This window comes from Myxocyprinus asiaticus, chromosome 43 (assembly GCF_019703515.2).
Source record: "Myxocyprinus asiaticus isolate MX2 ecotype Aquarium Trade chromosome 43, UBuf_Myxa_2, whole genome shotgun sequence".
Taxonomy (NCBI): domain Eukaryota; kingdom Metazoa; phylum Chordata; class Actinopteri; order Cypriniformes; family Catostomidae; genus Myxocyprinus; species Myxocyprinus asiaticus.
In genome coordinates, this window is record NC_059386.1 from 32,577,325 (window position 1) to 32,592,077 (window position 14,753).

The 14,753-nt window shown below is 39.0% G+C and overlaps 1 protein-coding gene across 2 annotated transcripts; it reads left to right on the forward strand.

Annotated features, from left to right (window-relative positions):
* Positions 1-188: 188 nt before the first annotated feature.
* On the forward strand, positions 189-11,463 carry LOC127433906 (nudC domain-containing protein 3-like). Of its 2 annotated transcripts, XM_051686245.1 has the most exons (6): positions 189-525; positions 2,169-2,470; positions 8,562-8,694; positions 8,794-8,937; positions 9,616-9,804; positions 11,054-11,463. In XM_051686245.1, exons 1-6 carry the CDS (start codon positions 328-330, stop codon positions 11,162-11,164), a joined length of 1,077 nt encoding a protein of 358 aa, XP_051542205.1. In that variant the 5' UTR covers positions 189-327; the 3' UTR covers positions 11,165-11,463. The 2 variants fall into 2 exon arrangements, with proteins under 2 accessions (XP_051542205.1, XP_051542206.1); XM_051686246.1 differs by lacking the exon at positions 8,794-8,937.
* Positions 11,464-14,753: the final 3,290 nt, after the last annotated feature.

Sequence of the window (14,753 nt, forward strand, 5' to 3'; positions counted from 1 at the left end):
AAAAAAATTTAAAAAATTAAAATGACACGTTTATTGTTTTCGGTCAATTTTGACCGCGAACAATACAAGTGTGAGTCTAAAACGAACACCGCACAGGAGATAAAATAATCGTTTTCAAAGTCTTCTATTTTGGAGGGACTTTTATTCTTGTTTACGAAGAACAGGAAGTTCCTCAGCAGCTGGTCTCTTCCGGTAGATCTGTTGTTGTTGCAGTGCAGCTGCGCAAGTTTGCTGCGGATCTGCTGTTGCTTTACGTTCCTTCCCCACTAAACTACATCTAATTAAAGCAGCTTTAGGGCAGATTTGATCTCGCTGAGGCCCTCAGTCATGTCTTCGCCGGTGGAAATGACAGAGTTGTATGATAATGCGCTGCTCGGGATTCTGCAACATGTTGGAAACATCCAGAATTTTCTGCAGGTTTATTTCGGGTTTCTCTACAGAAAGACGGACTTCTACCGGCTTCTCAGCGGCCCACATGACCGCATGGGTTTCCCACCGGGAGTAGCAGAAAAAATGGTGTTCAAGGTAGAGAAGCAGATAGCCAACTGTGTGTGACTGACTTTTATAACGTTTGTTTTGATCCAGTAAACTTGCTGTTTGCCCTACAAAAGTATTCTGGCGGCAGCACCATACAGTGATGGTGTCAGATGGAAATGATGTATAATAACATGGTCCATATTAATTTATGTCATGGATGTACATGGTATTTCAAGGTGTAATTAATGGTAAAATCATGATGTATCAATGTGTGTCAGTGTTGTGATTTTGTATTTTTACATTTTCTGGGCTGAAAAAAAAAAAAAAAAATCTAGTATTTGTACACAGTCCTGGCTCTGCAATTGGTACAAAAACAAAGTGGATCGGACCGATCCACACAACATTACTCCAGCCAATCAGCAACAGGGGGTGGTTCTTCTGCATGCACAAGATGGGTGGTGGGGGCAGAGCAAGAGGGAAATTCATTAGAAACTCCAAGGAGGACAAATGGCTGAGAAACAGACCAAAAAAAAAAGGTCAGACGAAAATAAACCGCAAAAGGATTATGATAAGTCGAGGCACGATTATAAAGCACTTTTATAAAATCACTTGCAATAATAGACATGTATCTAGTAGGTATGTCGCAGTACCATTTTATGAGAATGTACCGATACTTCCTTTTTGGTTCTTGTCGTTACCAATACCTGTTTTTTTAATTCCATATCAACAGTTTATTGATTTTTTTATTTTATTTTTTTTATCAAAATGCTGCCTAAATAAATGAATTAATTAAAACTTTAATCAAATGGAAATTGAACAATACATTTTCAACATAATATTGTATTATTTTTATCAAATGAAGTGCTTTTATACAGAACCTCACAGCACAATCCAAAATACAACATTAGTTATATTTTATCAAACAATATTTTGTTTTGTATAACAGAGAATCACATATGAGAGATATTGCTTAAATATTATACAGTTACTATTGATTTATTATTATTAGTATCACAGTGAATATTACATAACTATACAGTAGTGATATATTTCTGTTGTACTTTTCTCCATTTAAATGGAGCTTTTATTTTGGTGGAAGCTTTTATTTTGAAGCCCTTTCCATTTGTGTGTGTTTTTGACGTTAGCTTCTCACCTCCGGAAAAGCAAGTTACTATGTGACTCAAAGTGATAATTATGAAACCACAAATGGCTGCTATTTAATTAAATAAATATTTAGTCTGTATGTGCCTTGCGCTACAAAGTGAATTAGCGCTCTGCTCCCTGTCATCTGCAATAAACAGAACGCGCGATTCTCATGATGGTGTTTTACGTGTACGAGCCAAGGAGCTCTAAAAGGCACAACACCGACTCCACACATTCACTTTTAAGCTTGCAGCACATGCAAACTATGGATTTATCTCATTAAATCGCATCCTTTGCGTTTTATAATCACACTAGGACATAACATGATTTTAATTTGTGCGCTGAATGTTTACAGAATAACATTCGAACTTCAGAGGGTATCAGTTTTTGGTATTGGAGCATTTTTTCGAGCAGAAGAACACATACATGAGCGCGGTATTGGACCCAGTTCCGGCATCAGGACATCCACAAAATCTAGTTCACATTGCCCTCAAAATTTCATGTTTGTTCTTAACCAGTTCAAATTTCTGGTGTTATTCTTTTTCCAGACTTTTAAATTATTTGAAAAGCTGGCAGAACAGGACAGAGAGAGAGCCGCAAGACTATCAGAGGAGACAAAATCAGCTCCTCCTGCACTACAGGAGCTGGAGGTTCAGTCTGAGCAGGAGGCTGAAGCTCCTGTGGAGGAGATGAGGAGTACAGAGGAGCCCACACCTGTCACCATCCCATTAGAGCCAAACACCGAGGCAGGTAGAGAGACTCCACACAGCAGTACAGCTGAAGCTACAGGAGAGACACAGACAGCGGCAACAACAGTGTCATCAAATACGGACTCCAGCAAAGCCAAAGCGTATGAGTGTTTTTCTTTTTTTTAATTAAAAGTTTTTATTGATTCCATACAATATATATATATATATATATATATATATATATATATATATATATATAATATATATATATATAAATAACAGAATATTTGGAATCACATTATATTATTTACAACCCTTCCTCCCGAACATTAACCACCCCACCCCACCACCCAACACAAACAGATACCCCAGTGGTCAAATACAATTGACAAAGACACACAAACAGACAATAAAGCAGAAGAAAATATTTAGAAATACATTTAAAAAAGTATATGTTCAAAAACAAAAAGGCTACAACATAAATATTTAAAACAACACGTCTCCTTCCACTGCCCTTCCACAAGAGCCCTCCAAAAAGGCCAAATAGCTGCCCCACCTCCTGATGAACATATCCATGTTGCCTAGACTTCTATATGACAACTCTGCCCAAGCTGCCACCCTGCCCATCTCCTCGCACCACTCATGAAACAAGGGGGCTCCAGCTGACTTCCATCCTCTAAGGATAACCTGTCTGCCCACCATAATATCGGCCAGGATCCAATTTTTCATGTACTTATCTCCTACATCAATGACTGCCCCGTCACCCAAAATACAGAGTCTGGGGCAAAAGGAGATCCGAGTACCCAATACGTCGGCCATAAAATTCTGGACCCTCAACCAGAACTCCTGTATCTTACGACACCCCCAGAAAACATGGGTGGTGTCTCCATGTTCTGAATGGCATCGCCAGCAGGTGGGTGTGTCTTTAAGACCAAGCCTATACAATTTATTAGGGTCCAATAAAATCTATGTAGAATCTTAAATTGCATAAGGCGCACCTTTGCATCTCTAGATGCAGACTTGATGTTTTTAAGAATCCTAGCCCACACTCCCTCCTCCAAAAACAAATTTAAATCTTCCTCCCATAATCTTTTGAGGGAATTTAAAGCTCCATCCCCCAGACTCTGAATTAGCAGGAAGTAATACACTGATGCCTCATGACCTTTTCCAAAAGCAGTATCACCCCTCCCAGAGGATCTGTCGCACTAGGGAGGTGCATGCCACTCCCAAAAACAGTGCAGAATAGGTGGCGCAGCTGTAAATACTTATAAAATTGAGATCTGGGAATCCCAAAATTTTGAACCAAATTTTCAAAAGGTCTCAATACTCCACTCTCATATAGGTCACCGAGTGTATTAACCCCCCTCACAATCCACTCTGACCAACAGTAAGGGGACTTATTAATGCATAGTTTAGGGTTCTGCCAAATGCTCAAGGATACGTTTAAATAAATATCAGAATTTAACACTCTGGACACTTTTGTTCATATCAAGTGTAAATGCAAAATAACAGGGTGTGACTTAACTTCTCCAGTTAATTTGATCGAAAGGCTTTGCAGAGGCAAGATAGGGGCAAGAGCCTCCTTTTCAATAGAAAACCAGGGAGGGGCTTTCTCAGGTGGAAGCGACCAATGAGCCAAATGTCTGAGACCTAATGCATAATAATAAAACAAAATCTTGGGTAGGCCTAACCCACCTTTGTCAATCGGCCTATGTAACTTATTGAAATTTAACCTGGCACGCTTACCATTCCAAATGAAGGACTTCGCTATGCTATCAAATTGCTTGAAATAAGAGAGGGGGACATCTATAGGGAGAGATTGTAACAGGTAGTTGAATTTTGGAATACAATTCATTTTAATTACATTAACCTTCCCAATCATCGATAATTGTCATGAAGCCCACCTGTCCACATCATTCGAAAACCTTTTTATTAAGGGATCAAAATTAACTCTGACTAAATCAGACAAATTTGCTGGGAATAAAATTCCCAAATACTTAATGCCCTGTTTGGGCCACTGGAAGGTGCCCGGCTGGAAGGCCGTTACTGGACAGTACGCTGTCAAAGACAAAGCTTCGGATTTAGACCAATTGACTTTGTATCCTGAGAACTTGGATAAGGACTTAATAAATCTGTGGAGGCAAGGCATAGATCTAGTGGGGTCGGAGATGTATAATAAAATATCATCTGCATAAAGCAGAAGCTTATGCGCCACACCTCCCGCCACCACCTATGGAAAATCATCTTCCCTTCTTATCAAGGCTGCTAATGGTTCCATTGCAAGACAGAACAAAAATGGGGAAAGAGGGCAACCCTGCTGAGTGCCCCTATTCGGAGTAAAATAATCTGAAATTAATCCATTTGTTTGTACCGCTGCTACAGGGTGTCTATAAAGTAACTTAGTCCAACCAATAAATGTACTCCCGAACCCATACGTTTCCAAAAACTTAAAAAAAATAATCCCATTCTACCATATCAAACGCATTTTCGGCGTCAAGTGAGATGGCAGCAACTGGAGACTGATCATTCGCTACTGACCGCATATTGATTTGTTGATGAATGAGGCATACTGTATTATCCGACCCCTAACAACCATCTTAAGTGCCTCCCAAGCCACGCCCACAGAGGATACTGAGGACCAGTTGATCTCCATATAAACATTGATTTCAGTCTTTAACATTTGTTGGAAATCAGGATTTTGCCAACTATATGATTTATTTTTCTCTGTATATGGCAACACCTCTAAACTCACCAGGGCGTGATCTGAGACTAAGATATTTCCAATTGAGCAATCAACAACAGATGAAATGAGGGATTTGGATATTTAAAAAAAATCTATTCTAGAATAAATCTTATGGACTGATGAAAAAAATTATAGTCACTACCAGATGGGTACAAAAGTCTCCAAATATCTGTAAGACCAAGATTTTTACACATCCTGTGAAGCGTCAATGTTGCTCTAGGGGGCTTACACACTTCACTATGATCAAGGACTGAGTCCATCAATAGATTAAAGTCTCCTCCCAATATTATATCATGAGGGGTGCCAGCGGTTTGCAGCATCCCTTCAAAATCTATAAAAAAGCCCTGATCATCAGCGTCAGGTGCGTAAATATTAGCCAAAATCAACCTTTGCCTCTGAATTTCAGCTAAAACAATAATTACTCTTCCTAATTTATCTTTAATCTGTTTGAGAAATTTGAATTGTAAGTGTTTATTAATCAATATAATGACTCCCTTGCTCTTACTTGAGCCAGCATTAAAACAAATATGTCCACCCCATATCTTCCCAAATTTTTCAGCTTCCTGCGGGGAGAGATGTGTTTCTTGAAGAAACATTATATCATATTTCTTACGTTTAAGAAAAGTTATAACCTTCCTTCTTTTTATGTGGTGCCCCAACCCATTCACATTCCATGTGGAGAGAGATAGTACACTCATATTACCATTTGACATTTTGATATAGTAGAATAAATAAATTGTGTTTCAAAAACAAAATTATACAGACCACATTCCCCATTAGTGAAACAATCAAACCCTGAACTTCCCCCCGAACAAAACAAACAGAAAAAAGAAAAATGTGCGCATTAACCCCACGCATGACAGCACCAACTGGCGACAATCCCTCTAAATTCAAAAGGTCCATGAACGCCCACGAGCCCCCACGACAACTTTGCCATCGGATTGCTCAAATTACATGACAGAAAATACTTTGTAAAATAAACCCCAGCCAATAGGAAGAATGAACACAAAGAACGTGTAGATTCATTCACAGAACTGTCTCAAAGGTGTGATCTTCCACAAAACAAATTCCAGCTGATATAAAACTGTTCAGATTCCTCGGATAGACAAACGAATGTTCAGTGAATGACGTAATCATTCCAATGTCCCGTAAAAATACTCAACAAAACAAACTCCAGCCGCTCGGCGGAGCCAACGCAAAAAGAAACCAAAATGATGCCCAGCTTCCTCAAAAGCCAGAGTAAGTACAGCGAGTCGACCCACTCACATGAGAAACACCCAATGGTTTACACACCCATTGATTCTATAAAAGACATTGCCTGATTGGGACATGTAAATACTTTGCGACCGTCCTTTGTTTCTGTTCTCAGTTTGCCCGGAAACATCAGAGCAAAAGTGATCTTTCGCTGCTGTAAGAGTTTCTTACATTCCTTGAACCGATCGCGTTTATCTCTTGTCGAACTTGCGAAGTCCGGGAACAAGAAAATATTATGGTTCTTCCAAGAAAGCTTCCCTTTGCTCCTCGCCTGGTGCAACACAATATCTTTATCGGATGATTTCAGAAATCTGGCCAGGATTGATCGGGGCCTATCTCCCTCAGCAAATCTGTGAGCTGGGACTCTGTGAGCTCGCTCGATTTCCAGTTTATGGCCTGTTATGTCGAGCAGACTCGGGAAAAGCTCGTCTAGGAATTTCACCATATCTCTGAATTCCAACAATTTGAACGTTATTCCTGCGGCTTCTATTCTCAAGATCTTCAAGCTTTTCAAGGAGATGTTCCAAATCAACTTTGGTCACGGGCGGATTAGCGGCTAATTTTCTCTCCGAAGATTCCAGACAATCGATTCGTCTCTCAACATCAGTCACTCTTGTAGCTAACTCAGAGAATTTTATTTCCATCGCCGTAAACGATTGACGTATTACAGCGAGATCCTCCAAGTGAGCAAGAATCTTCGTCAGCATCACCGACATGTTGAACAACTGATGCTGGATCGCCTCTCCCGCCGCGCCATCCAAATCCAGTCCCCGGTCTGTAGGCCTGTTGGGGCTTTAATTGTAAGTGTCTTTTAATGTCTCCAGAGCCTGAGGATTTTGACTTCTTTGCCATGTTTTGCCTCAAAGAGCAGATGTGTAACTGGGTGTATCAAATTTCACCAGATTATAACATGAAAATAATTAAAAATTTAGCAAAGTGCGCAGAGCTCGTCGTTCACACGTCTGCTTCTTGCATGGTGTCGCGTGACCCCCGAGTGTCTTTCAATACATAAGCACAAAAGTATCATGTAAACGAACATGTTCGAACACAAACTCTGTATGCAAATAGATAACTTGTTATAAGGACACAACTTCACATCACAGCTTTTAAACACAATGGACTTTATTCACTGAACTTTAACAGAACAAATTTCAGTGTAAATTGTTTACAATGACTTTCTTACATAAATTGCAGCTTTCAATTCAGTGAAACAGTTTACATAATGTTTTTATAAACTATTTACACATAAATCTGTTCTCCTCGTAACTGAGGCCCATTTTTATATTGCATGTCACATCCTGCATTTAGACAGCATTTTTGCAATTAGGTGGGTGAAAATATATCAATGCATCGATCATACAATTAAAAAAAACGGTATTTAACTAACTATTCTAGTTACAATAATAATGCCAAATGTATTGCACGTTAATTTCTTATCTAAAATGGAATTCTTGACCTTTTTTGCTTGTACAAGTTTGTTGTTTCAGTTAATGAAATGTACCATTAAATCGGTACAATAAATCTCCCATGTACTTCATTTCTGCACTAGCTTTGAATCCATTTTAATTTTTTAAAATCCTTTTCCAAACTAAAGTCAAAAGATATCGATTTAAAAATATGACACCCATTGTGATTAAGTGACGTGCTGATCACCGTAACCCTAGCATTTTTTTTTTTAAGATATGAATATCATGCTTTAAAGACTAAAAACAGCCCAAAGATAATGCTAAAATGACAATGGATGCCAATTAGTGCTAAAATGAAATACAAGAGACGTATTGATTTATTTAGTGATTTGATGATTAATTTAATGATTTTATAGTTTCACTATGTAATGAATGATTTATTTACATTTTTATTTGATGATTTAATTTGAGTAATTTTCACCCAATTTAACATTTATAATCCCGGCATATTTTTTTTAAGTAATTATGAATCGTACAAAAATAATCCAAGCAAATTGAGGTTGAGTTAAAAAATGTTAATACAATAGCTTTGTACAATGTGTTACATTTTGTTTGGGAAATGTTAATAAAGCATTATTGTTACATATTGTTTTGTTTTCTTTCCTAAGAAGGAAATAAGTGCATTTTGACAGGAAAGTATGTTTAGAGTAAAATTTCAGCACTTTCAAAATCTACGATTAATCACGAGTAAATAAATGTAATCAAATGACAGCACTAATTGCATTAAGGACAACTGTTTGTTAGTTTTTTTCTTCTATTAACCAGTTCATTTTCATATGTACTTTCCAGGGGGCAGGATTCCTTTCAATCCAACCCAGACAGTTACAATGGTGCCATCAGGGACAATTACACCTGGTCACAGGATTACACAGATGTGGAAGTTCGAGTGCATGTCCAGCCGAACATCGTTAAAGGCAGACAGGTGTGTTTTAGCTGCTGGGATCAATTTACTTCTGGCAACATTCACATTTAGAGATTTATCCCACAGTCTCCCATTACCACGAGCATAATTCGATTCCAGGTGTCTGTGGATCTGCAGCCGGGGAGAGTTTGCGTGGCTGCGAACGAGGGAGGATCGCAGAGAGTCCTGATGGAAGGCGAATTCACACACAAAATTAACACAGAGAATTCCTTGTGGAGTTTAGAGCCAGGCCGCTGTGTTGTGGTACACATTGTTTTTTTAATCAGATCTAGCATCTGTATTTTAAATAGCGATAGACTGGTGGGGCCTGGGTAGCTCAGCGAGTATTGACGCTGACTACCACACCTGGAGTCGCGAGTTCGAATCCAGGGTGCTGAGTGACTCCAGCCAGGTCTCCTAAGCAACTAAATTGGCCCGGTTGCTAGGGAGGGTAGTGTTACATGGGGTAACCTCCTTGTGGTCACGATTAGTGGTTCTCGCTCTCAGTGGGGCGTGTGGTAAGTTGTGCGTGGATCGCGGAGAGTAGCATGAGCCTCCACATGTTGTGAGTCTCCGCGGTGTCATGCACAACGAGCCACGTGACAAGATGTGTGGATTGACTGTCCTTCGCCGCCACGAGGACCTACTAAGCAGTGGGAATTGGGCATTCCAAATTGGGAGAAAAAAATAGTGATAGACTGATACTATATTGGCCATGCCAATTCATTTGCTAATATTGGCTGTTACAGCTTGGTGTAAATTTTACATCCCCTTGTGTCTGTTCCAGAATCTAGTCTTGTTTTTTTTATATATATTTTTTTATATATATTGTTAATATTGTTGTGTAAAATTAGTGTTAATTTCATTCAGTTTTATTAAGGATATGTCGTATTATAATGTGTAAATTTGTATGTTGTATTAAATAATGTTTAAATCCCCCAGCTCTCCCTCAGTAAAACCGGGGAAGTTTGGTGGAGCGCCGTGTTGAAGGGTGAGACTGAGATTGATGTAAACCAGATCAACCGGGAACGCTCCATGGCAACCGTGGATGAGGAGGAGCATGCCGTTCTGGACCGCCTCTCCTTCGATTACCACCAAAAACTCCAGGGGAAGCCACAGAGTCACGAGATGGTGAGCACATGACTTCTTAAAGACCCCATTGTTTTTTTGTTTTTTTTTTTGGCTTTTAAGGCCTGTTCACACCAAATTTGTGATGAATTTGAGAGACGAACTGCCGGAGAAAAGTCTGTTCACAAAGAGACTGAAACAAATTAAATGAAAAACAATTTCACCCTTGTACAGTAGGTGGCGCTGTTCTACATACATATTTATTCTTGCATATTGCAAGAATCTTTAAGCATTCAGCTGTCAAAGCATGATGTGGGTTTACTCATTCATGGGTTTGCCTTTCCCAAATGTATAAACACTGAACCTCCCAGGCACTATCAAAACATTGATGTTTATATTTTGAGTGGGCCACTCAGCTCCATCCATCATTTTCTAACTCAACCTATAGTGTGAGTTTGGGGTGTGGCTACGTGAACTAGCTGTTCAACCGGGAAAATATGAACATCCATTGCAGACGTGTTACAGAGGAAAATAAATGTAGCTTTGCCTACAGATGTTAAAGCCAAAATTCGAAGAATTAGTAAAAAAGACACAGAGAACAGAGTAAAACCAGAGTGAACATTGGCGTCGCATTCACAAGGTGACAGACTTTGAGGGAATTTTTGGGGTTCGATGGAGAGTTGCTTCTTGACAGGTAAGCTACACTCAAAGTATTGCCATGTAAGTTAGCTCATTACTGTCGAGTTCCAGATAAATTCGTAACCTACTCAGAATATTTATCGTTACGATTACTAGTTACCAGAAGAAACATCATTATATTTATGCATTCCGTCTTATATGCTACAAGTATATTCCAAACGAACTCCCGAACCCAGCTTTTCTTTTTGAATACCTAGATAATATAATACAAATTACAGTGATATAAATACACGTGAAATAATGTACATTAAGTAAAACACGTATAGCAAAAAACATAATGCAAACACTTGTAGAAAAATATTTGCATAAAAAGAGACTTTGATGTGATATTTACTATTACTAGCTCATATCTCATATCTCATTGGTCATTCAGTTTTCATCCCAGTTCAATGGAAAAAAAAATCAGACTTGTCAGCAGAGGATTTGTTGGACCGAGTGTCTTGGTGTGAAAAGCCATTCGGTCTGTTAGCTTTGGCCATCTCTATGCTAGTGTACGCCTTATAGTTGACTAAATTAATTGACGCATTAAACATTTACAGTATATCTTTTTCCTGGAAAATGGACCAAATCATGGTCTGTGATGTTTACAGAAGACTTTTACTTTGTATTTCAGAAAGTCCATGAAATGTTGAAGAAAGGCTGGGATGCAGAAGGATCTCCGTTTAAAGGACAAGAGTTTGATCCCTCCATGTTTAACATCCCTCCCAGTGCTGTCCAGTTTTGAGATTATAACACAATGTCAGATGCAAGGTCAGCACTTACTGTAACTCACACGTACAGACTCACACTGAAGTACACACAGAGGTAGCGACAGTTTCTTGCGATGCTACAAAACGAACAACATCAACAGTGTATCTGCTCTGCAAACTTCCTCATGCCAAACTGATTTGCTGACACTTTGATAATTAAATCAATTATTTTCAGTTATTGTTTCCCTTGGAAACTGGGACCTCATTACATTTGTCAGGTTACTGAAAGGAGGTTCTTCCATTATGTACTCACCCTTATGTGGTATGACTTTCTTTCTTCATGGCACGAAGTTTAGGCACTCTCTCAAACAGTTTCGCTATGAGTAATCAGCAGAATCATGGGAAGACTAGATTTAGAGATCAACAACTGAACAACACAATGATAAATATTTCAGTGGCTTTCATCAGATATATAAAGACTTGTGTTTACTGTGACCGCTGGTAAATGTTCCTTTTTCCCCTCATTTGCATCAAAGCATTTTTTTTAATTATTTTTTTTAACATATGTGCCTGAATATATTAAAACTTTTTGCAAACATGGAATTTGTTGCATTATTGTTTGACTTGTAAATGGCTGTGTTTCTGAAATGAGTAGAAATCACCGGTAAATTGTTACCAGTCTTAAAAATCACTACTGGAGCAGATTCATATATCATCATGTACATGTATCTAAAGGATTTAAGTCTGTCATGCAAAACATGAACTTATTAATGTCATTCAGTCAGTTTGAGTTTTTATTCCAACCTTTACACCTGGCCTCCAAAAATATTTACTTTGTTTAAGGTTGTTTTTCACCTATGTTTAAGGATGCAATGCTCAAATATGTAGTAGTGCGTAAACTGTACCTCTAACTTGGCCCCCATTTACCCTATGACTAGTCAAACCTGTAACTTATGCATGTCTGATGCAGACGGTCCCAGATGTGCAAATTGTAGAAAAACTTTGTACTTTGTCACTATTGGTCTTTGTAAGTTGGTATATGTACAGTACTGTGCAAAAGTCTTAGGCACATAAGATGTTTCACAAAAGCATTTGTCTTAAGATGGTTATTTATATTTACATTTATGCATTTGGCAGACGCTTTTATCCAAAGCGACTTACGGTGCCCTTATTACAGGGACAATCCCCATGGAGCAACCTGGAGTTAAGTGCCTTGCTCAAGGACATAATGGGGGGTGGCTGTGGGGATCGAACCAACAGCCTTCTGCTTACCAGTTCAGTGCTTTAGTCCACTACGCCGCCGCCACCACCACCACCACTCCACTGGACTTTATATCTTCAGCTTTAGTGTGTCAGTAGGAAATATAAATGTTAGACTCACAAACATTACATTTGCAAATAGAAAAGATCAGAATAGAAGAACAGGGAGCCCTGCAACAGATGTCATGTCCCCCACAAAGACCCCCACTGAACATTGTGTCTGTCTGAGATAAAGTGACTCCATAAAGAGACAGAAGCAATCGAGACAGCCTAAATAGATAGAAGAACTGTGGTGAATTCTCCAAGAAGCTTGATACATCCTATCTGCCAACAACCAAGAAAAACTGTGTCCAGATGTACCTAGGAGAACTGGTGCTGTTTTAAAGGCAAAGGTGGTCACACTGGATATTGATTTAGCTTTTTTATGTTTACTGGACTTTGTATGACATTAAGTGATAAATGAAAACTATTTATTTCATTATTTTTGAACACTGCAACATTTTTCACAAGTGCCTAAAACTTTTTCTCAGTACTGTATGTATGTCAAACTTCAGTTTAATTGCTTCCGTATGTTTTCAAACTCAACATTGTTTTTGTACACTCATTAAGCAGACACATTGATATACAAATAAGCTACTAGCACATTGATTCACATACACATGCACAATTAGCATACTCACTTTGTTATTTGCACACACTCAACGAACAAACAATTAACGAACACAATGAACTTAAGACTTCGCAAGGAACAATAGGTTTTCTTATTTTTAGTTTTCCACGTGGAGAGAGTTCCTGATATGTTACCATGCCAATAAAGCTACTTTTTCAATATGAGAGAGAGAAGAATACAAGCAATTAAAAGGGTGAATACTGTGTTTCAGGAACGGATTCTACATCAATAACACTTTTACTGTCTTAGTATTTGGTATGTGCCCCGCTTTTGCTTTAATGACATCATGACATCAAACAGATGTCGAACAGAATAATTTTTTATAAAAATATTTGTATTCAATTATAAAAGTGAGAATCTCTCAACATTTTAGGATTCCCAGACCTTTTATAGGTATTTACAGCTGCGCCACCTGCTCTGTACTTTGGGAGTGGCATACACCCCTCTAAAGCAGCAGATACTCTGGGAGTGGTGATTACTGCTTTTGGAAAAGGTCATGAGGCAACAGTGTATTACTCCCTGCTAATTCAGAGTCTGGGGGATGGAGCTTTAACTTCTATCAAGAGATTATGGGAGAAAGATTTAAACTTGGTATTGGAGGAGGGAGTGTGGGCTAGGATTCTAAAAAACATCAAGTCTACATCTAGAGATGCAAGGGTGCGCCTTATGCAATTTAAGATTTTGCATCGATTCTATTGGACACCCTCTAGATTGTATAGGCTTGGTCTTAAAGACACACCCACCTGCTGGCAATGCCAATCAGAAGATGGGGACACAACACATGTTTTTTTGGGGATTTGTTAAGATGCAAGAGTTTTTGGTTGAGGGTTCAGAGATTCGTGTGTGACGTGGTGGACACTCTGTTTTCGTTTTGCCCCAGACTGTGTTTTGGGTGATGGGGCGGTCCTGAATGTGGGTGATGGATATATGGAGAGCTGGGTCCTGACCGGCGTGATGATTAGCAGGCGGGTAATCCTCAGGGGATGGAAGTCGTCTGGTGTTCCCTCATTTTGTGAGTGGTGCGTCGAGTTGGGCAGGGTGGCAGCGTTTGAGGAGATGGTATATAGAAGGCTGGGCAACCTGGATATATACATCAGGAAGTGGGGCAGCTATCTGGCCTTTTTGGAGGGCTCTCAGGGAGGGGCAGCGGGGGGGGGGTGTTATATATATTTTCTGCTGTTTTATTGTCTATTTGTGTGTCTTTGTCAGTTGGCTTTTGACCACTGGAATGCTTGTTGTGTCGGGTGGGGGTTAATGTTCGGGGGGAAAAGTTATGATTTCATGTGGTTTGATTTTGCATTTTGTGTTATGTCTATTTGATTTGCTACATGGAATCACCAAAAAATTGTTAATAAAATAAACTAAAATAAAAAAAAGTGAGAATCTCAGATCTCTTGCTTCACATGTCTAATAAAGAAATGTTGTTAGATGTTTTGCTTTAGTTCAATGAAATACAGTAAAGTGTGTGTGCAGAATAGTCTTTTATTGCCAAGCATGTTTCACCATTTTTAAATGCACGTTTTCTTTTTGCACTTCTGAACTTCTTTTTGAATACTCATGCTGACTTTTTATGGAAGTTTACTTTCCTAGTTTGAGCCATCTCCACAGGGGACTTCTTTCTTCTCCATTTTCTTCAGCCTTTCGCTCAGCTTCAGCTGCCTTTTCTTCGGCCATTTGCTCGATTTCAGCTGCCT